Source organism: Dendrobates tinctorius, unplaced genomic scaffold (assembly GCF_039654945.1).
Source record: "Dendrobates tinctorius isolate UK_male_01 unplaced genomic scaffold, ASM3965494v1 ptg000071l, whole genome shotgun sequence".
In the NCBI taxonomy this organism is placed as follows: domain Eukaryota; kingdom Metazoa; phylum Chordata; class Amphibia; order Anura; family Dendrobatidae; genus Dendrobates; species Dendrobates tinctorius.
Genome location: NW_027361739.1, coordinates 17,465,723 through 17,488,028, shown reverse-complemented (window position 1 = coordinate 17,488,028; position 22,306 = coordinate 17,465,723). Strand labels below are relative to the sequence as shown.

At 45.2% G+C, this 22,306-nt stretch overlaps 1 protein-coding gene across 2 annotated transcripts in view; it reads right to left on the bottom strand.

Moving 5' to 3' along the window:
* Positions 1-2,991: 2,991 nt before the first annotated feature.
* The window catches only part of GNAS (GNAS complex locus), a 301,279-nt gene continuing 281,964 nt past the window's right edge, over positions 2,992-22,306 (bottom strand). For both annotated transcript variants that reach the window (XM_073582456.1, XM_073582457.1), the window contains exons 6-12: positions 11,630-11,684; positions 10,056-10,129; positions 9,738-9,796; positions 6,736-6,856; positions 5,264-5,394; positions 5,079-5,146; positions 2,992-4,238 (exon numbers count right to left, since the gene is read on the bottom strand). In XM_073582456.1, the coding sequence (XP_073438557.1) occupies positions 4,092-4,238; positions 5,079-5,146; positions 5,264-5,394; positions 6,736-6,856; positions 9,738-9,796; positions 10,056-10,129; positions 11,630-11,684 (655 nt within the window). In that variant the 3' untranslated portion in view covers positions 2,992-4,091. The remainder of the gene's footprint in view (positions 4,239-5,078; positions 5,147-5,263; positions 5,395-6,735; positions 6,857-9,737; positions 9,797-10,055; positions 10,130-11,629; positions 11,685-22,306) is intronic.

Genomic DNA, 22,306 nt, shown 5'->3' with positions numbered 1-22,306 from the left:
GTGAGCTGCGAGGATTTGGCGGTTTCAGACCGGGGAACGGAGGGTATGTAGGAGTGCCCCGGTCTGAAAACAGCGAATCCCCACAGAGTGTGTTTTTGTGGGCGGGGGGGGGAATTTCACTGGCCAACCCCTTTGAGGCTGAAAACCCATAAACCAAGGGTACGTTTGGTGCTTGCCTGTACTTCTCCATGGCAGAAGGGGGGTGGGGGGGTGTGGCAAGGAAACAAGCTAAGGAAAGAAAAAAGGTTGGAGAGGGAGATTGCACATCCCATTCTGGGGTTATTTACCCACCAACCTTTGTTTTTATGTTCATGAGGGGGTAGGGAATCCTTGTGGTTTCATTTTTTTATTTTATTAAGTGTCTAAGAAGAAAAATGGGGGTGGGAATACAGAGACATTTTTTCAAATATCTCCATCACAACAGTTCATACTGACGGAGGTGCATCCTCTGGATAATGTCCCGACAATCATTAAAAACCCTTTGAATATTTTCCATATCCACTGCGCGTGAAGTGGGGTTAACAGTAGTGCCGCCCATCCCCGCTGGCTATACTAATTCCCTGTAGACAGCAAGGCAAACAAAAAAAAAAAAAGTTTAAATCAATATAAGCAGTATAATATATAAATAATACAAGGTAATCAGAATTAATCAAAAACTAAAAATAATTAAAAACTAGTGTAGCCACTGAGCCAGACACGCCTAAAGTGTATCAATCAGATCACGTTTGTAGGACATTGCTCCTCCAATATAGGCTTTCTATAGCATGAGACCCCAAAAATGAATATTAAACTGACAAAAAAATTAAGTGCTATATCTGAACCCCTTAAAGCACTGCATCTTGTTACAGTGGTGCAGGAATCCTGCACCTTTAGTTTGGAACCATTTTTCAGAGCTGTAGGGTTGGAGTTGGTGTCCATTTTGGTTGAGTTGATATAAAATGGATCGACTCCGAAACTATATAATAAATTGGGTACAAGAGTTTAATGCAGGATGTGCTGAATATTTTTCCATAAGAATAGAAAGGACCCAAGGCATTGTATATTGCTGGATGATCAACAGCTACTAAAGGAAAAGAAGCTCTGACTGGAGGAGCAGTCGGGATGAGTGGGATACAGGACTGCCCAGAGCAAGAGGACTGGGGGTCTTCCAGTGCTACTGTCACCATATCTTCAGCCTCATCAGATGAGTTTCATTTTGATAAGTATTTGGAGCAGGCAAAGCGTTGCCGCAGGGAGAAAGATTCCACTCCCATAGAAAACAGATTCACCATATTTCAGCAAAATGTTTTTTGCTCTCAAAGAAGTAGAAGCGTTCAATCGTTCATCAAAACTGACTGTGCATGAGGCAATTCCTTTACACCCTGAAATTGTTAGAGATGTTTCCGTGTGGTCACCACTTTGCCACCAAGCCAAGTTAGTGCAGAGCTTGTTCTCTGGCCTTAAAACGGATCAGATGTGAGGTCATCTATGAAGGAGGATCTGATGGAGACCATACTATTTTTCAGAACAAATTCGTAGACTGCACAAATGCTATTCAGCACGTTTTTGTTGAAAATGTTTTTTCCTCACTTACTGCAGAGTGTATTTATTACACATTTACAATTTATTAAAGTGTTTTGTGTTCTAGAGTAATATTCCAATAACTATATTTTATGTTCCATCTAAATAGCTTAATTATTGTATGATAATGGTGCTGAAAAGCCTGAGGTTACCATTTTACTAGAGTAACTATCACTTAAACATGAGCTATGTATGAGGGAATCGGAGGGGGAGGTTTGGCTTACAGATTCCACAGCCTTACGTTTTTGTTTCCTTTAGTGATGTGGCTCATACAGTATTGTATAATCTTGTATATTTAAGTCCATTTGGGACAAGTTTATTGTACTTCATTACTATGACCATTTACTTAAGGTTTATATATTTAGCCATTTCTTCAAAGTGTCCCACGAGACATTTTTCATCACAATACCAGGCGTCATGTTACTGTGAGCAGCCTAAACTTTCTACCATGGCTTACAGTGTCTCTCAACGTGTCTCCCATCAAGCCTATCTGGGACATCACTGGTCGTCACTGGTCGTCAATGGCAAAGGGAGCTGCCAGCACCGGATCTTGGTGATTTTCATTAGTAATCTCATTCATAGCAGCCTGAGAACATGAACTGTTGGGGACCATGAGGACTCGCGTTTGGGAAATACTAATTTAAATAACTTATGATCAGTGTTCGACAGCTGATATGCTACAAAAGCAGGGTCTCAAAATCCGCTGTGTGAATGGGAGCAGCAGTATACCTCTGCACCCATAGCTCTCTTCACTTGCATGGGACTGATGGGAGATTGTGTTGGTATCAGTTTCAGCAGTGACTAAAGCAGCAAATAACCATACACATTCCTGATCCATTCACACGAGACCCTCGTTCTCAGGATCATTGGCAGACCCTGCACTCATCACTGGGTCTGTCCGACAGAGGACAACCCTTTTGAGGGCTACCATGGCACTCATCTTTGCACTTTTTGCTCCAGTGTTACTAGTGTATATTGGATCTCACATACTAATCTACAGTATTGTGGAGGCACCAATTTCTTCTTGTGTATTTCAAAGGATAGAAGCATTAGTTCTTATTTATAGCAAAATTTGGTTTATGTAGAAACAAGCCAGGTTTTGTTTTTGCACTTGGATAGATGTTTCAATGAGATCAAGCTAAAAGCACGGATGAAGCCACAGTGGGTTGCATCATGAAGACCCACTAGAAAAGTAGAATTCTGTAATTTTTTTTTTTTCACTCAACAAGTTTTTGCTTCTTTTTGTAAACCAGGAAGAAAATAAGATATATTACAGATCAATTTGCCCCATGTTGAGCTAAACGCAGGGAGGTAAAACAGGGAAAGAGGTGGGGGGGATGGGAGGGCTAAGGGGACATTGCTATACAGTCATTTGACATACTTACATCTTAGCTCATGGTACAGGGCACAGCCAAAATCAAGGCACAAAGCTCTTCTACAAGTTATTTTTTTTTTTTCAATAAAGTTGTACAAAATAATACATTTTACATTCTGTACAAAGAATAATCCAGCAGTAAATAAAAACAAAATAACAAAAAAAAAAAAAACATGAAAAGAAAGTGAGGGGTGTTGTACAGAAGGAAAGGGAGTGATTAGGTTTGTGAGGACAGAGGTCTAACATTCTGCACAGGATCGAAGATTTAAAGATCACACAAGGTCGTTTAAAGGACGAAATGAAGAAAAGGGTGAAAAAAAACCCAACAAAATAAAGCGTGGCTAATTCGGCACAAATGTCCAGGTTTTTTGTGTTTCTTTTTAAATAAATACGTTGATATGTTGAAATTCATATCTAAGTATTTATTGTTTTTTCTAAAAATAAAAAAACAAAACGAAAAATGGCACCCTTGTTTAAAGGCATAAAATCTCTTGCCACTGCCCTCCCGGTGATGGCAGGGAGCCTCCCAGCTCCATTATATCAAGACACAATATTACAGTCGAGTCCTTTCTCAGTCGGCGGTCAGCAATGCAGTGAAGGAATACAAACTTGATATAATGGGTGAAGGTCAGGTGGGTAGAATTAGGCCCATAGCGAGGGATGGAAATAGTCAGTACAGTCTCCAGCCCACTGCACAGACCTCTTTCAGACACGTGTATACATTAGAAGGCAAAATCCTCCACCCGCCACACTGCATTTAACATTGGCATTTTAAAAAGGGATAGGGCAAATCGGGTTAAGGATGGGAGTCCATAAGTCAAGGGTACATTTGGCGCCAGCCCGTGCTGTTTCAGGGCAGAAGGGGGGAGAGGGGCAGCAAGCTAACAGTTCCACAAATTGTCCGACAGCAAGGAAACAAGCAAAAGAAAAAAAAAAGTGCAAGCTGGAGGGGGAGATTGCACAGTTATTCCATCCCATTCTGGGGTGACATTTCACAACCCCCTTTGTTTTTATGGTCGTGTGGGGGAATCTTTGTAGTTTCATTTTTTTTAATTGTATTAAGAGTCCAGGAAAAAAGAAAAAAAAAAAAATGGAGGGGGAAAAAAAAAAAAAAAAAAGAAAAGAGCAACAATTTTTTTTTTTATTTATATCGCCATCACAACAGTTCGTACTGACGGAGGTGCATCCTCTGGATAATGTCCCGACAATCATTAAAAACCCTTCGAATATTTTCTGTATCCACTGCACACGTGAAGTGAGGGTAACAGTAGTGCCGCCCATCCCCGCTTGCTGTACTGATTCTCTGTAGACAGCGGGACAAACAAACAAACAAACAAACAAAAAAGTTAATCTCTATAGGCAGTAGAAAATATAAATATAATCAAAAACTACAAAGTAGCCACTGAACAAAGACACCTAATATGTATCAATCAGATCATTTCTGCAGGACACGGCACCTCCAATATAGACTTTCTATAGCGCAAGACCCCTGAAAAATGAAAACTAAACAGACAAAAATTCTGAGTGCTATATCTTAACTAGTGATGATTGAGTATACTTCGCTGCTCGGGTTGTCCTGAGCATGCTCAAGTGGTCTCCGAGCAATGTTTCACTGCTTTTTTTTTTGTATTTTAATAGATATGAGCTGGATTACCTTACTCATACCATATTAGAGGGAATCTGTCAGCAGATTTTTGCTTTGTAATCTGAGTGCAGTATCATGTAGGGGCAGAGACCCCGATCCCAGCGATGAATCACTTACTAGACTGTGTTTTACCATTTCAATAAAATATCTTATCAGAAGGAGACTGGACTAGCTGTCCCATGCTATGTAGTCCTCCTGCTCTGTGCGTCAATAAACAGTTCACACAGAAAGCTTCCAATCAGTGGTGGGGGTGGGATTATACAGCTCAGCATTCTGAGCTCTGCAGCTGAGAAAACTGCATTAAAAAAATCAAAGCAAGCAGCACAGTAAGTGACATATCACTGGAATCAGGGTCTCTGCTGCTACATCAAGCTGCTCTCAGATTACATAGAAAAAACCTGCTGAATGATTCTCTTTAAATAAAAAATAATATACATTTACCAGCACCACTATTGTGAATAGATCAACCAGGAATTTAACAAAAAGGAAGAAACTTACAAGAAACTCATCTCTAATAAAATACTTGGCCCTTGTGACTCTCGGGTCCTCCATGGGTTCTGGAATTGCTGGAATGACGAGACAAAAACAATCCGATTACCAAAGTTAATCCACAAAGTCTGGCCAGTGTCAAATACAGAAAATGTTGATCCATTTACACAAGAGGGTGCAAAGACAACACCTACCATCATCTGGGGTGGTGTAACGACTAAATTCTGGAAAGTAGTCCTCAATTTTTGATTTTCCAGCCAAAACTTTGTCTGCAAGTAGATCTTGTTTATTCAAGAAGAGAATGACTGAAATGGTCCGTAGCCACCTGAAGAGGGGGGACAGAAAAGGACACTTGTTTAGGAGTGTGATGAAGTTAGGGTACATTAAACCTTGTGCTGGGATCTTAATTTTGTACAAGTGTAAGGATGAATCTACATGTGAGACAACAAGAAAGTGGATTTTTATGCAGATTTTATACTTTGCAAAAGGTGAAATCTGCATTAAAGGGAACCAGTCACCAGCAAAAACATTCATAACCTGTAGATATGGGGTTAATCTGCAGGATAATAGCGTCACTAAACCTGCCTGGTGTCTATACTTGGCCGAACACTGTGGGGCGAAAATGCACTCCATCTCCTCCATTGAAAGCGTAGGCAGGAATAGTACTCGGATCACATCCAAGTGCAGTCCGCTGTTTCACATGCACCCATAGACTTGTATGGGTGATTGCTCTCATGCCGAATCTGCATGAGAAAATAAGCGCAGACGTGATCTGCCCCATAGAATAACACTGGACAGACTGCCATGTCATGTTTTATCGTATAGCACTCAGCTCAATATTATACTATGGAGCAGTGCAAATCTGAAATTTTTTTTTTTTTCTTATGTAGATTCAGCATTAGAGAAAAAAAAAAATTGCAGTATGCAACGAGTGCATCCGATAATAGGACCATGTGCACCCATATAATTCTATGGGTGTGTGCAAAGCATTAGACCACACGCCGATGTTATCCTCACATACAATGGAAAAGATTGTGAAATGAAGCTCTGTCTTCTCCACACCAGTGCTCAGATTCTGTCATGTGACAGTCGGGTCACACCAAGAGGACACTCGGCTCACTGACAGTTTGAGCGGAGTGTCATTAGCATTATCAGCCCGATTCTCTTTGAAGAGAATCTATGGCCTTTTAAGCGAGCCCTTAAGGTACTGTCACACTTAGCGATGTACCAGCGATCCCGACCAGCGATATGACGCTGTCAGGATCGCTGGTACATCGCTAAGTGGTCGCTAGTGAGCTGCCAGACAGGCAGATCTCACCAGCGACATCGCAGGGGTCGGGGGTCGCTACTTACCTGTCACACCAGGCGATCCTGCGTCCTCCCGCCCGGCTCCACGCGTCGCTCATCTCCACAGCAGGAAGCTGACGACGAGAAACAGTCCAGCCTGTTCTCGCGCGATCAGCGATAATCAGCAGGGGAGCGGGTCGTAGGTAAGTATCACACATAGCGATGTCGCTAGCAATATCGCTATAATGTCACTAGTTATAGCGATATTGCTAGCGATATCTCTTAGTGTGACAGGCCCTTTACTGAGGCCATCCCCTTGGAGAGAAACATATGGAAATACCCAGTGAAAGAGGAAGGTGGACATGTAACCAGACAGTACCTATTGTTCCAGATGCTCTTGAAGAGGTTTAGTGCTTCCTGGAGCCTGTTGGTCTGATTGTCCTCCCGGATCACCATATTATAGCTGCTGCTGGCAACCACAAATATAATCGCAGTCACATCTGAAAGAAAAGAACAGGTTTGTCAGAGGAGGAAACCAAAATTAGATGCCAACACATAATCAAGCCGTCAACAGCAGGCTAAAGTCCTTCCACAACCCCTTGTGCCTTCTCAGAGGATTGTCAGATTCGGCTTTAAACCCCTTAATGACAGCAGCTCGGCATTAAAACAGCGACAGCTAAGGGGCCCTATTCCCTCGTCGCCCTTTTAAAACGACGATCGGGAATAAGGGTATAACACCCCCCATACTCCAAAAATCTCCAGGGTTTCACCTACCAGAGGTAGCCAAGACCCCAGACAACACAATCAGGGCCAGTTTTCCGGTCCCTAATCACATGATAGCTGTTATTCAATAGATAATGGTGATCAAGTATAAGAAGAAAAAAAAAAAAAAAGTAGTGTGTCCGCTATAAAAATCGATCCTCTCTTCTGTCATGTTACACATTTTTTTCATTTCACTTTGAATAATTCCTGTGTAGAAACTAAAAAGAGATAAAAAAAAAAATCTCAATAACAGATATAAAGTACTTGAGGGGTGCCGTTTTTGAAATGGTATCACTTTTGGCGAGTTTCTAATATACAGGCCCCTCAAAGTCCACTCTCCCAGTGGTCATGGCACCCGCAAACCATAATCGTGAAATCTGCACTATAATCTGGCGCTCCTTCCCTTCTGAGCTTTGCACTGTGCCTCAAAGTATTTCCTGATGACATGTAGGGCATTAGCGAACTCCAAAAAAAAAAAAAAACCTCAGGGACCTCAGTATGTTGTGCAATTTCTCCTATTATCCCTTATAAAAATTAAACATTTGGGGCTAAAACAACAACATTTTAGCTGTAAAGTCCAATTATTCTTTCTTCACCGCCCAATGGTGTATATCTTTGTGAGGCATATGTGGTGTCACCCCAAGATGAATTCATAGGGGGGGGTGCTTAGTATGTAAAATGAAGTCAACTATGGTGGGTTTCTGCTGTTCTGGTACATCAGGGGCTCTGCCAATGTGACATGGCACCCTCAAACCATTCCAGCAAAATCTGTCCTCCAATATCGTGCTTCTTCCCTTCTGAGCTTTACACTGTGCCTCGGAAGTAGTTTTCAACCACATAGGAGGTACCTGTGTCCTCAGGGGAAATTGCACAACAAATTGCATGGTCCATTTTGCTCCGTTACCCTTGTGAAAATTAAAAAACGTTGGGCAAAACCATTTTTTTTTCTTTTGAGGGAAACCTTTGTTTTTTCACTATCACAGTTCAATGTTATAAACTTCTATGAAGCACATGTGGGTTCAAGGTGCTCACCACATGTCTAGATAAATTCATTGAGTGGCCATTTTTTGCGCTCAAAAGTCAAAAGGCGCTCCTTCCCTTATGAGCCATGCCATGCCTTCAAACCGTAGTTTTCCCTCACATATGGGGTATCGTCATACAATTGCACTGCATTGTTGCCCTTGTGAATAAAATTGGGACTAGAAGAACATTTTTGGGGAAAAAAATTGATTTTTTTTATTTTAACGGCTCTACATTATAAACTTCTGTGAAGCACCTGTTCAAGGGGCTCACCACACATCTAGATACCTGCCTTGAGGGGCATAGTTTCCAAAATGGGCTCACGTGTATGGGTTTCCACTGTTTAGGCACATCAGGGCCTCTCCAAACAGGACATGGTGTCCACTCTCAATTCCAGCAATTTTTGCGTAAAAAAAAAAATCAAACAGCACCACTTCCCTTCCGAGCCCTGCCGTGTGCCCATATAGTAGTCAGGAGATATTGCACAACAAATTTTGGGATCCATTTTCTCCTGTTCCCCCTGTGAAAGTAAAAATTTGGGGGCTAAAGTAACATTTTGTGAAATTTCATTTCATTTTTTTCTGTGAAGCACTTGAAGGGTTAATAAACTTCCTGAATGTAATTTTGAGGACTTTGAGGGGTGCAGTTTTTAGAATGATCTAAATTTGGGGTATTTTCTTCCATATAGCCCCCCCCCCAAAGTTACTTCAAATGCAATGAGGTCTCTAAAAATTGGTTTTGTAAATTTTTGTTGGAAAAATGAGAAATTGCTGACAATTTTTTTTGGAAGGTAGAAAGATTAAAAGTTTATGTTTCAAAAATGCTGCAGTTGTGAAGTAGACACATGGGAAATTACGCTCTGAATTAAGGACACAAATTAAAAAAAAAGTTTGAAAATTGCAAAATTTTCAGTATTTTCACAAATATACATAAATCATGTAGACCAAAATTTACCACTAACATTAAACCCAACGTTACAAAAAAAAAAAAAAAAAAAAAAGTCTCAGTGGGATCTGTTGAAGGGTTCCAGAATTATAACTAGAGATGAGTGAATTTGTTCGGACTCGAATATTGTTTTTGCAGCATTCGTCGAACACAGCTGAACGTCATTAGAGTCAATGGGAGTAGAAATTACCGAATATGTTAAGAACCGACCATAAGACATACATTCGGCACGAATAGTGTTCAAATATGTCACAAATATGTCAAAATCAGATTCGGGGCCAAAATCCGAACAAATTCACTCATCTCTAGTTATAACCACATAAAATGGCAATGGTCAGATTTGAAAAAAAAAAAAAAAAAAAAAAACTGGCCTGGTCATCAAAGTCAATATTAGCTCTGTTGTTAAGGGGTTAAGCTGATAAATCTGTGCACGGTTGAGCAGGGAAGCCTCAAAAGCAAACTTCTCCATCTCAAAGTGAGGTACTGGGAGACGGCCACGTGGAAGCCAAGTCATGGCAAAATCGTGGTTTAACTGTAAATGTAACCTTTGTGCAGGGCCGTGGGACAGCTAGGTAAACTTTAGCACTTCTCATTTAGCCAGGAATATGATATTATGTCTTGTGTACATCAGTGTGGCAGGACGTTCAATCTTACCATTAAAGCACTGGATCCATTTTCTGCGTTCATCACGTTGGCCTCCAACATCAAACATGCTAGATAAGACAAAGACATTAAATAGAAATTGTACTGGTCTACTGTGAGTCCTATACAGTACATATCCCCTTATGATCAGCGGGGGTCCGACCTCTCAGACCTTAGCAATGCTTATTTAGCACTGCTGTACTTTCTAATGTCTCCTCTAGACAGCGTGTGGATCTACACGGGGTAAACCCTGGTCAAATGGGGGGGGGGGGGGCTTTACTTCTCATACACACATGTATACATTAGATGCTTCATGCATCCTGTACTTACTGAAAGTTCACTTTGTCAACCTGAAATTTGGTTTCAAATATTCCCGATGTCAGGACTCGGCATCGTAGTAAATCCTAGAACAGAACAGAATATGGAGTCAACCATCGCCAACTCAAGATCACAGCCAGGATCTGCCAACTGTGGTACAGTAATGTGGAAAGGATCTCAGACAGCTTGGTTTCTGTAGAGGAATTCTAGGCCACGACATCTGTAGGGAAGGGATGGGCAGTTCTGGGGTCATCAGTACAATGAAACTTCTCATAAGGGGATATTAACCTGAGCATCAACTAAAAGGGAAACTCAATGGGAGGAGCACAACATTTTTTTGAAAAATAGTTAGAAATAGTGATGAGCGAATGTGCTCATATAAGGTGTTATCTGAGCATGCTCGAGTGCCAATAGTGTCTTCGACGTGCTCGAATACTATTATGTGAGAGTCCCCGCGGCTGCATGTCTCCTGGCAGTTCGACAGCTGCAACACATGCAGGGATTTCCTGCATGACGACACTAACACTCGAGCATGCTCACTCATAACTAGTTAAAAATAAAAGGAATCAGCACCTGTCCACAGTATGGGTGATAATCGGAGGGGGAGTGCCAATCACTAACGCTACCAATCTGTGACTCCACCAGCAGAACAGTGAGCGCAGTTTTGGAGTATAATACAGGATGTGATGCAACCAGGGCTGTGGAGTCGGTAAGCCAAACCTGCGACTCCTCAATTTCCCTTACACCGACTCCGACTCCACGACTCCGACTCCCACACATATTGCTTATATTTAAGTGAAAAATTTATTGTAGTACAATGTGAACCTCAGACATTTAATCATTTTTATGATCCAATAATCAAGATATTTAGATAGAACAGAATATATATTGGTGTACTACCCGGTTTTCATTCTTTTTGGTACAGATACGATATGGATAGACAGATATGGATAAATGGATAGATAGAGCAGATTTCTAATCTGTTTTTGCTATTGAAAACATTATCTATGAGCTCAAAAACCTTTCAGGTGATGCAGTTTTTTAAAAAGATGATCAACTTTTGCAGCTGAAAAACGTATCCTCAAAAAACACAGGAAAAACGCTGTGTGTGAATGTAGCCTTAGATCAGGAATAGAACAGCCATTTATAGGACATTTCATAACTTTCCCAAACTCCTATGAAAAAATATTCAGCACATCCTGCATTGAATTACTGTACCCAATTTATTATATATTTTAGGAGTCGGAGTCGGTCCATTTTATACCGACTCCGACTCCACCAAAATGAGCTCCGACTCAGACTCCGACTCCACGACTCCGACTCCACAGCCCTGGATGCAACGCTGTACATACTGACCCCCATAAATGGGGGCATAAACAAGAGGTACAAGAATTTGGACATGCACTAGGCAGAATGTGGATGAAGCCATGTGAATGGCAAACGGGGGCTCATTCACGTGACCATACATGCCGTGACATAAAAAAAGCTTCTACAATGCCAAAATAAAATTTAATGATCAAGAAGCAGGTGCCCGGCCCATACCCATGCAGACATGATCGGTGTCCTGACAGTACAGATGCACTCACCTGATCAGTGGGTGTGTAGTCATTCTGTTGCACAATGTCGATTTTGTCTAGAAAACTGAGGCAAGAAGAAAACATACATTTAGACTACATATATGTAGGAAATGGTAAAATTCAATACACTTTTTTCATTTTGGTGGCTTCCATAGGGGGGTGGGGGGTACAAACAGATTGCTGATTTAGAGCTGTTATGTTCTCAGCTACATGCTGTGCAACAGTACTGTATTACCAGACCCTCTGGACTCCAACATACAGGGTTAAAGGGATTCTTCCAAGCACCGTTACTTCCTGAAGCATGTATGGCTAATGCTGCCTATATGGTGCAAGTAGGGGAATTGCTTGATTTACCAGGATAGCAGACAATGAAAACATGGACCCTCAAAAGGATTATGTATAGGAAGAATGAACAAACATTGGCCATGGCTACAAGTCACCTTTTCTGGGGCCCAAATGCCACCAAAAATCAGCATGCTCTTGTTACTCACTGTTAAGAGTTAGGCATTACAGATAAGGGTGGAGATCTCCATATTCTCGACCTCTGCTGTGGGTGGAGGTCTCCTTAGTCTAGAGATCAGTGCCCAGTGAAGGTGAGAAGCAGTCACTATGCGGCTGCAGATACTGCGCTGCCCGTGTTCTCAGCATGTATGGCCATTGGCACACATGCACAGTAAAGTAGAGCAAAAAGATTTTATAGACCCTGGTCACACCGCCACAATGAGGTCGTGCCAGGACTATTAATCAGTAGAGGCGCCAGGGATGCCGGCAACTAGCAGGATGTTTGCAGGGCATTAGTCCGATGGCAAGAGACTAGACGTGGCTGTATGACCACGTGCTTGCAAACCCTTTTGCTCAACTCCAGCAGACGTTCCGAATATAATTAACAGCAGGGGGCGCCATGCGCATTTACTAGAACAGAAAAAAAAAAAAAAAAAAAATGCAATTCCAAAATGGTCCTTTTTTTTGGGAGAGCAAATTAGGCCTGGGGCTACAACACTCGCCAATGATAGCAATGGCACATCAAACCATAATGAAAGGAAATGTGGACATTCTTCATTGAAGGGGGTTGTCATCTTCTTAAATGGGTAAAATCAACTTTGCCATTTACCCATTATAAATTTTTTTTATATGTTTATGGCTTGCTAACTATGTTACCAGCCACCTCTGCAGTCTAACCAGAAGTGGTCGTTTCCTTAGGCAAGGTGTTAAATCACCAGGAACGAACTACCCCCTTGCAAGCAAGATGATCAGAGGTTGGGGAGTGGAGTGCTCTTAAAGGGAACCTGTCACCTCATTTTGCGACTATAAGATGCGGCCACTGCCTTTTGGGGCTTATCTACAGTATTCTAGAATGGACAGGAACCTACTGAGATATAAGGGGCGGCACCTCTCCCCCGCTTCAGTTGGGTTACAGAGCATTGAGAGGACTACCCGGTTAGTTATATGTTATCCAACACCACATCACACAAATACACCCTACTAACGTGCACACCCATACGGTGAAAGGGGGGGGGGGGAGAATATACGGGTGCTGTCATGGGTTCTGGAAAAAACGGCTAACGGTAAGTAACCATGGTGGTTTTCCCTTCACCCATGACAGCACACCTGAGAGATTTTTGGAGACTTCAAAACACCTTAGGGAGGGACTACCGCTTGCAGCACCCTTCTACCAAAGGTTAAGTCAGCAGAGGAGGATAGATTTAATCTATAGTGCTTAAAGAAGGTTGAAGGTGAGGCCCAGGTAGCGGCCTTAGGGTGTGTGCACACGCTGCGGATTTGGCCGCTGCGGATCCGCAGCAGTTTTTGCTGCGGTGTACAGTACCATTATTCCCTATGGGAATTAAAAACCGCAGTGCAGACGGTGCGGATTTTTCCGCACGGTTTTGAAACCGCAGAAAGAATTGAAACGTCAATTCTTTCTGCGGATTCCGCTGCGGTTTGCCATCTCCTCCATCGAGGAGATTCAAAAACCGCAGAGCAATCCGCAGGTCTTTCGACCTGCAGATTTACCTGCAGATTTTACAAAATCCGCGCGGCCAAATCCTCACTGCAATCCGCAGCATGTGCACATACCCTCACAGATCTGTTCAATCGATACCTCTGCCTTTTCAGCCCAGGAGGTCGCCACGGCTCTGGTGGAATGAGCCTTAATTCCGTCAGGAATAGGGGTACCACTAGCTGAGTAGGCTACACTAATGGCCTCCCTAATCCATATAGCAATAGTCCCTTTTGAAACCCCATAGCCTTTCCTGGCACCCTGAAAAGCTACGAATAGGGACTGGGTCCTCCTCCACTGGCTAGTGACAGATATCTATTCTAATAGGGCTATCTTGACATCCAAACTATGGAATTTTTGCTCCCCTGAATTTTTTGGATCGTCACAGAAGGATGGGAGGATAATCTCCTGACCCCGATGGAAATCTGATGCTAACTTAGGCAGATAAGCGGGGTCTGTTCTTAATACCACCCTGTCCTGAAAAACTTGTGTATAGAGTGGCTTTACCGAGAGAGCCTGCAAGTCGCTTATTCTATGGGCCGATTTAAGGGCCACTAAAATGATCGTCTTTAGGGTCAGAAATTTCATGGGTAGCTGATGTAACGGCTTGTATGGTTGTTTTGTAAGGGCCTCTAGTACTAGGTTTAAATCCCAGGGGGCTATTCTAGGTATTGGGATAGGCCTAGTCCTATGGCAGGATTTGATGAATCTGGCTATCCATCTATTTGCTGCCAAGTTGCAGTTATAGAGCGCTCCTAGTGCAGACACTTGAACTTTTAGGCTGTGTGCACACGCTGCGGATTAGGTGCGGATTCATCCGCGCGGATTTTGTAAAATCCGCAGGTCAAAATACCTGAGGTTTTACCTGCGGATTGCTCTGCGGTTTTTCATCTCCTCAATGGAGGAGATGGCAAACCACAGGGGAATCCGCAGAAAGAATTGACATGTCAATTCTTTCTGCGGATTGAAAACCGCAGAGAATCCGCGCGGAAAATTCCGCACCATCTGCATTGCGGTTTTTGATTCCCATAGGGAATCATGGTACTGTACACCGCAGCAAAATCCGCAGCGTGTGCACACAGCCTAAGAGTATTTACCGCTAACCCCAGCTGCAACCCTGACTGTAAAAACTCCAAGATGGCATTAATCGGGGGTTCTTGTTCTAACGGCTTACCTAGGAACTGCAGGAATTTATTCCATGTTCTGCCGTAGATATTAGTCGTCACCGGTTTCCTACTCTTAAGCAGAGTGGCCACCAACCCGGGGGAGAACCCTCTATCCATTAAAAGCAATCTTTCAAATTCCATGCCGTCAGATGGAATCCTTTGACCTGAGCGTGGAATATTGGGCCTTGAGCTAGCAGGTCCGGGATCTCTGGCAGAACCCATGGATCAGAGAGGGACATTCTTCGCAGTAGAGCAAACCAGGGCCTTTTTGGCCAAAATGGGACTACTAGAATCACCCTGGTTTGATCGTTCCTGATCTTCTTGACAACTGTTGGGATCAGAGCCACTGGGGGGGGGACGCATAAGCTAGCCTGAAGTTCCACTGAATGTGCAATGAGTCCACTGCCCATGGATTTTCCCTTGGGTTTAGTGAACAAAACCTCTGTTTGCCTGTTGTGCTTGTTGGCAGAGAGGTTATCACCGGTTTCCCCCAGAGTGGCGTTATTTTTTGGAAAACGAACAGATTTAGAGTCCATTCTCCTTGCCTTAGAGTATTGCGGCTCAGGAAATCGGCCTCTATGTTTTCTGCCCCTTTTATGTGTAAGGCTGTTAAGGAGTGTAGGTGTTGCTCCGTTCTGCCAAGAATGTCATCTGCTGCCTTCATTAGGGAGTGTGATCTTGTCCCCCCATGGTGGTTGATGTACGCCACCGTTACTTTGTTGTCCGACATGATGTGGACATTGTGACCCCTGAGTAGTGTAATGAAGTGGCTTAGGGCTTTGTTCACTGCCCACAGTTCTCTCAGGTTGGAAGATGCCCCCATCTCTTGAGGCGTCCAGGAACCCTGGCCTACGTGACCCCTTAGGTGTGTCCCCCACCCCGAGGAGCTTGCGTCTGTTAGAATCACATCTGTCGTCTGTCCCAAGGTATTCCTGAGGCCAAGTTTGTACTGTCCAGCCACCAGTTGAAAGAGTCTCTGGTCTCTAAGGAAAGCTCCAGCTCTCCTTCTAAACACCCTCTCAGCGACCTTTGTGCTGATAATATCTCCCACTGGAGCTGTCAGGGGTGAAATTGAGCCCACCTGACCGCCAGAATACAGGACGTCAGGGTACCCAGTAGAGACATCGCCTTCCTCAATGTCATATGAGGTTGGTTTCGGGCAACCAAAGCCATGTTCTGTACCTTCTCTATTTTGGTATCCGGAAGCAGACAGGCCTGCTGCTCTGAATCCAGGATAAATCCCAGGCAGGTCTGTTTTTTTAGGGGTTGTAGTTTTGATTTTTTTAAATGTATTATCCACCCTACTTCCTGTAAGGTGCCGGTCACCCGGCTCAACTGCGCCGTGCAGTGGTCCTCTGAGTTGCCCACTATTAGGAAATCGTCCAAGTAGGGTATTATGACCGTATCGTGAATCCGGAGGAAGGCCGTTACCTCCGCTATGACTTTGGTGAAAACCCTTGGGGCTATAGATATGCCAAATGGAAGAGCTCTGAATTGGAAATGCCTCAGTACGCCTTGGATATAAAGAGCTACCCTCAAGTATTTTTCGTAATCTGGATGGATAGGGATGTGATAATATGCATCCTTCAAATCGACTACGGTCATAAAACAATCTTGATGTAGCAGCTTTATGGCCGTAGTCACCGACTCCATCTTGAAGGTCTGATTCCATATCCACCGATTGAGCTCTCTGAGGTTTATAATTGTCCTAAACGAATGGTCTGGTTTCTTTATCAGAAAAAGGGGTGAATAGAACCCCCTTCCCTCCTGTGTGTTTGGGACTTCGTAAAGGACCTGCTTGTCTATCAGGTTCAGGATCTCTGCTTCCAAGGCCAACTGTTCTTCGATCGCCTTTCTGACCGGGGTAATGACAAACACGGCTTTTGGCTGGCAAATGAAGGGGATTCTCAGGCCTTCTCTTAAGACGCCCAGGATCCAGGTATTGGAGGAGATCTTTTCCCAGGCCTGGGAAAAGAGTGCCAATTCCCCCCCCCACTGGAATACTGGCGTCATTGTGGTGATTTCTTTTAGGTGGAGGTGGCTCCACCAAACATGAATCCCGACTCCTTTCTTCTTTTATCTTCCCATCTTCTCCTGTCGGCCGGAGGACGCCCCCTATTGAATCTTCTTCTTCGAAAGGGCTGTCTTCTCTGTTCTGTCGGGAACCTGGGGAAGCCTTTTTCCCTATCGCTTGCCTATTCCAGGATATTATCTAAGTTCTTCCCGAATAAGAACAGACCATCACAGGGGAGAGAGCACAGTCTAGCTTTAGACTGCAGGTCACCTGGACAGCCTTTAAGCCATAACGCACGTCTGGCAGCATTTGATAATCCTGCCGCCCTAGCCGTCAACCTCATAGAATCCGTCGAGGTATCTGCCAAAAAAGCTGCTGCCCCATACAAGAGATACATATCTGCCAATATCTTCTCTTGGGACTTTTGAAGCTAGCTTCTCTTCTAACTGCTGCAGCCAGATCATCAGGGAGCGTGCCGTGCAGGTGCCTGCTATCGCCGGCTTTAATCCTCCTGCTGTCGCTTCCCATGCATGCCTCAAATATGAATCCACTTTCTAGTCTAGCGGGTCCCTAAGAACCCCTGAGTCATCCAGGGGCAGGGCCGATTTTTTAGAAGACCTGGATACCGCGGCATCTATTTTTGGAACCTTGTCCCATATTTCCGCATCTTTGTGCTCAAAGGGGTATCGTCTCTTAGAGGTGGAGGGAAGAGCCCTCCCTGATCTCTCGGGTTTCCTCCACTCTCTGTCAATAAGCCCTTGGATCTTTTCATTTACTGGAAAGGTCCGTTTTTTCCTTTCTTGAAGCCCTCCAAACATAACATCCTCTATGGTTTTAGCCGCTTTCTCTTTCTGTAGGCCCATCGTTGTTCTAATGGCTTTTAGGAGAGCATCCGTGTCTTCTACAGGGAAACATGGCTTACCCCCCGTATCACTGTCTGAGGAGTCTGAGGAGGATGCCTGTTCTGTTTGAGACGAGGCCGATGAGGAATTTGAGGGAGAACTAGGGGGATTCTTCCTACCTTTCTTCCCTTTTTTCAATAGGGTCTTAATTGAACCCTCCATTTCTGACCTAAGGGCCGATATCATGTTATCTGCGAAACTAGGCGCTTCCTCTGCCATGGTCCGCTGAATGCAACTGGCGCAGAGGTCTTTCTGCCAGTCTCTTGCTAGGGGAGTTTTACATATGGCACAGTCCCTATTCTTCTTACTTCCCGCTTTTTTGGGCTTTTCCTACGGGGTTAAACATACAACAGAGTCCCTATTAACATAGTGAAAGCATTCACAAAGATCACTCACCACCCGTAATCAAGGGTACCGGACTTGGAGGCTGCGTCTGAGCACGTGACCTGTGCTCTCTGGACCTTGAGGAATCTCCCGACCTGCGACTGCTGCTTGAGCGGCTTCCATGTTTGCGGCCGGAGGGTTGTGAGGGAGGCAGAGACAAGGACCTCTCCTGCTCTGACTCCATTTTGCGCCGCCTGCCCTGCCGCTGCTCCTCATTTAAATTCGGGCTCCGTCCTGGTGGGTGTCTCCTCCCCTCCCCTCTGCGACCGCCGGCCGACCGCTTCAGAAAGTCGTCCGGCGTCGCACCCGGAGCCATGACACCGTCGCCTTCTGCTGACGTCAGCAGGCGCACCCACAATCCTCTGCGCCGCCGTCAGCGGCCGGAAGACGCCCGCGTCTCTCCCCTGCCAGATACCTCGGGGATCGAGATGCGAGGGGAGGGCGGCGCGGTGGGGGCTTCCAGGAGCCCCCGGGATCCCACCTGCACCCACATGAACCCGGAGCCCAGGGGGACACCGGGGACTGTGCCGCCAGCACCCGACGGCCGGCGCTACAGGTAAGGCACCTGTTCTTCCCGGGGTCTTTTTTTTTTTCCTTTTTCTTCGCCCATGACAGGCACTGCCGACAGTGGGATTCCTTCCAGGACACGAACCAAACTAAAGCGGGGGGGAGATGTGCCGCCCCTTATATCTCAGTAGGTTCCTGTCCTGGCGGCGCGGATCCCTCTCAGGTGTGCTGTCATGGGTGAAGGGAAAAATAAGTTTCATTATACTCACCCGGCATTCGATCCGGTACGATGGGCGTCACAGCCTCCCATCTTCATGTGATGACGTCCTCCTTCTTACTTCTGCCGCGGCTCCTGTGCAGGCGTACTGATCTGCCCTGTTGAGGGCAGAGTAAAGTACTGCAGTGCGCAGGCGCCGAGAAAGGTCAGAGAGACCCAGCGCCTGCGCACTGCAGTACTTTACTCTGCTCTCAACAGGGCAGATCAGTACACCTGCACAGAAGCGCGGCACCAAGCAAGCAGGTGACCACATTGCATGAAGATGGGAGGCGCAGGACCCGTACCTGCGGCAACCATCGGACCGGACCGCCCCCGGGTGAGTATAATAAGACTTGTTTTTCTTATCTTTCATGTCAGACGGGGGCTTATCTACAGCATTATAGAATGCTGTAGATAAGCCCCAATTGGCAGGGGCCGCATCTTATAGCGGCAAAACAAGGTGACAGGGCCCCTTTAAAGGGGATTTATCAACAGGATATCACCCCAAAATTATTTATATGTGCATGTAGCTCTTTCAAAGCCAAGACTAATAATACCTCCCTTACATGGTCAGTCCGTTACCTCGATATCAGTGTTCATAATTGTATGCGAAAGAGCCATTTGTAGATCTGAAGCTCTATTCCTCGCTCAGCGCCGCCAGTTCCTGCTTGCCTGACAGCTTCTATGCTGTGGGTCTTCTGGTACTAAGGGAACCATCAGTCAAGCTGGAGGCGGCACTGGGAGGGGACTAGAGCTGGAGTGACAGAGGCTTCAGATGTACCATAGTCCTTTAGCTTTCTTTGTATATCAATTAAAATGCCGATTTTTACGGAACGGTGTGACCACATATATCTCTGGAACGGTCTCTGAAAGAGTTACAAGTACATATAAATAGTTTGGGGGTGAAATCCTGCTGACAGACTCCCTTTTAAAGACTGAACGTGTTTGAAAACCCCTTTAAAAACAGGCTAAACATGCCAGACATTTTACTGGCGATCCCATCTCATCAGGGATGGCGACAATCTCCTATCGAAGGCATGTAACTTTACAGATGCCATTTTTTTGCCTATTAGAGTAAAATCCGAATTACAGGACGATCCTAACCAGACGAAGTGCGCTCAGATGCCTGGATGTAGCGCACATTCCTCCCACACTGAGGCAGAGGGGCAAAGCTATCCGGAGACTGAGCGCAGCTCCGAGCCATCGCAACGGCACACCTAGATGAAGGCTCCCGACCAAGCATGGGGCACCGGGACCCCACAAAGCCCTAACTCATGGGTGCACAATGACCAGCATCAGCCGGAGCAGTGAGGAGGCCTGAGATCTGAAGTCGAACTGGTAGTTTCAGAAGATAATCTAACTTTCCCAGTGTTACATTACAAATGGTCCAGAAATAGCTGCCCGCGCCCTGGCCTCCAGCTCTGTTGTCATGACAATGGGGCCATATTACTATAAATAGCTCGTCAGCACGAAACCTTGTGAGAGATCTCTGGAGCGGGGCCAGGCGGCAGAACAAAGACACACCATTGAGCGGGCCCCCCCCCCCCCCCACCAAAAGCCACAATTCACCCTTTATACTGTGCAAATGCTCACAGCAGCTTCCAGATCAGTCATTAGTGGGGTCGCACACCGAGGATTTTGTGCGCTCAGCAGTTTTATAGGGGCATGAAGCTTGGAAACTTATACAGAGTGGTGCATATAGCCCCCCCATCCCGGCATCTCTAACACGCTGCTTGTGGATTCCCCCTGGGCAGTAGTCACGGCAACACCTCACACTGGAGGCAGCCATTTTGTAGGTTGAACTTTTCCCAGGACTGATTTCAATTAAGAAAGTGAATCTATTGGCATTTTTTCCAATCACCTCTTAGGAATGGCATTTATGAGATGTTCTCACACACACACACCCAAAATAGAGGTTCCACTGCCGAGATCGGAAAACATATCCAGAACGGAGCACTATATACGGCGGCGCTGTGCATATGTCTGACCGTCCACCATTTATTCTCCAAGGGGCTGCTGGATTCTGCTTCCTCAGGCACCCCATAGGGAATGAAAGGTGTGACGGTCACACATGCACAAAACCGACTAACATGTATGCATTCATGTATACATACATATTAGTGTCCCATCACTCGGACCACCACAAAAGTAGAAGTTATCACGCTATCCTATGCATTTTCTCTTCACAAATCATCCCTTTAAATGTATACTTTGAGGCCATAAGACGCGTGTCGGGCAGCGCATAACCAATATATACCTACAGATATACATACATTACAAGTCTTTATGAATTTCCCTGCAGTCTTCATCCCAAAGCGTTCTGGAGTAAGATGCACCAAATTTACCTAAAGTCAGCTTTGTGTCCTATGCGCAGTCCACTTTATATAACATTTTTGGCAAAATACAGAACAAACCCCTCCCCCTATTTATCGCAAAGAAAAAAGCAAACCAACGCCAGATGATTAATCTCCCTTATTGTCTCTGAACTTTGTGCTGGCATTAGTCATTGCTATACTAAGCACCTCAGGCTTCATTTCTATACATCTGGCCAGAACGGACCCTGTAGATGTCTATGGCACTGCCGTCATCAGCTTATGGTCGCTGTGACAAAGTTGACCCACTCTGGCCCCGAGGACCGGACGGTACCGCGGCCCCACTCTGGCCCCGAGGACCGGACGGTACCGCGGCCCCACTCTGGCCCCGAGGACCGGACGGTACCGCGGCCCCACTCTGGCCCCGAGGACCGGACGGTACCGCGGCCCCACTCTGGCCCCGAGGACCGGACGGTACCGCGGCCCCACTCTGGCCCCGAGGACCTATTATACAGTATGGGTTTCCAGTGTGTGTTGGGTGAGCTCAGTTCAATGTTGGCTCTGTATACAGTATATAAGGAATGCACCTGGAAAGGTTACAATAACCGCCTGTGCTATAGGCCACGCCACACGTATAAGCCATTAGGGTCCGCACCAGCCATACACGTACTGCGAGTGCTCCCTGCACGCTACAATGCATTCCTCAGTGGGGCCCCACGTCGTTGCAGACAAAAACCAGTAAACAGTTGCTGATCGGTGCCGTATAATAGTGAACGGCTTGACTCCCCTCCCGTTATCCCACAGGGTTGTGTCCATTTATGGAGGACTGGGGGCTACAGCTTATAGTGGCATCTGTTATAGGACAAATTAAATGTCCGAGCTGAGGAAAAACACCACTGTATGTTTAAGAGACTACAAAAAAAAACAAAACACAACAATAACCACACAACAAGATACAGAAGTAGCTTAAACAGTGAGTGGAGACTGATAACAGAGAGCAATAGGCTGCATTTAGCATCACTGCAAACATGCTCTAGATGTTACCAGAAAGCACAGACTGGCCCTTTAAAGTGCTCATTGACAGCTGACTACCACTGATTACAGCGGGCAATGAGAAAGGTTTGGCAGTGACTGGAGAAGTGAGCC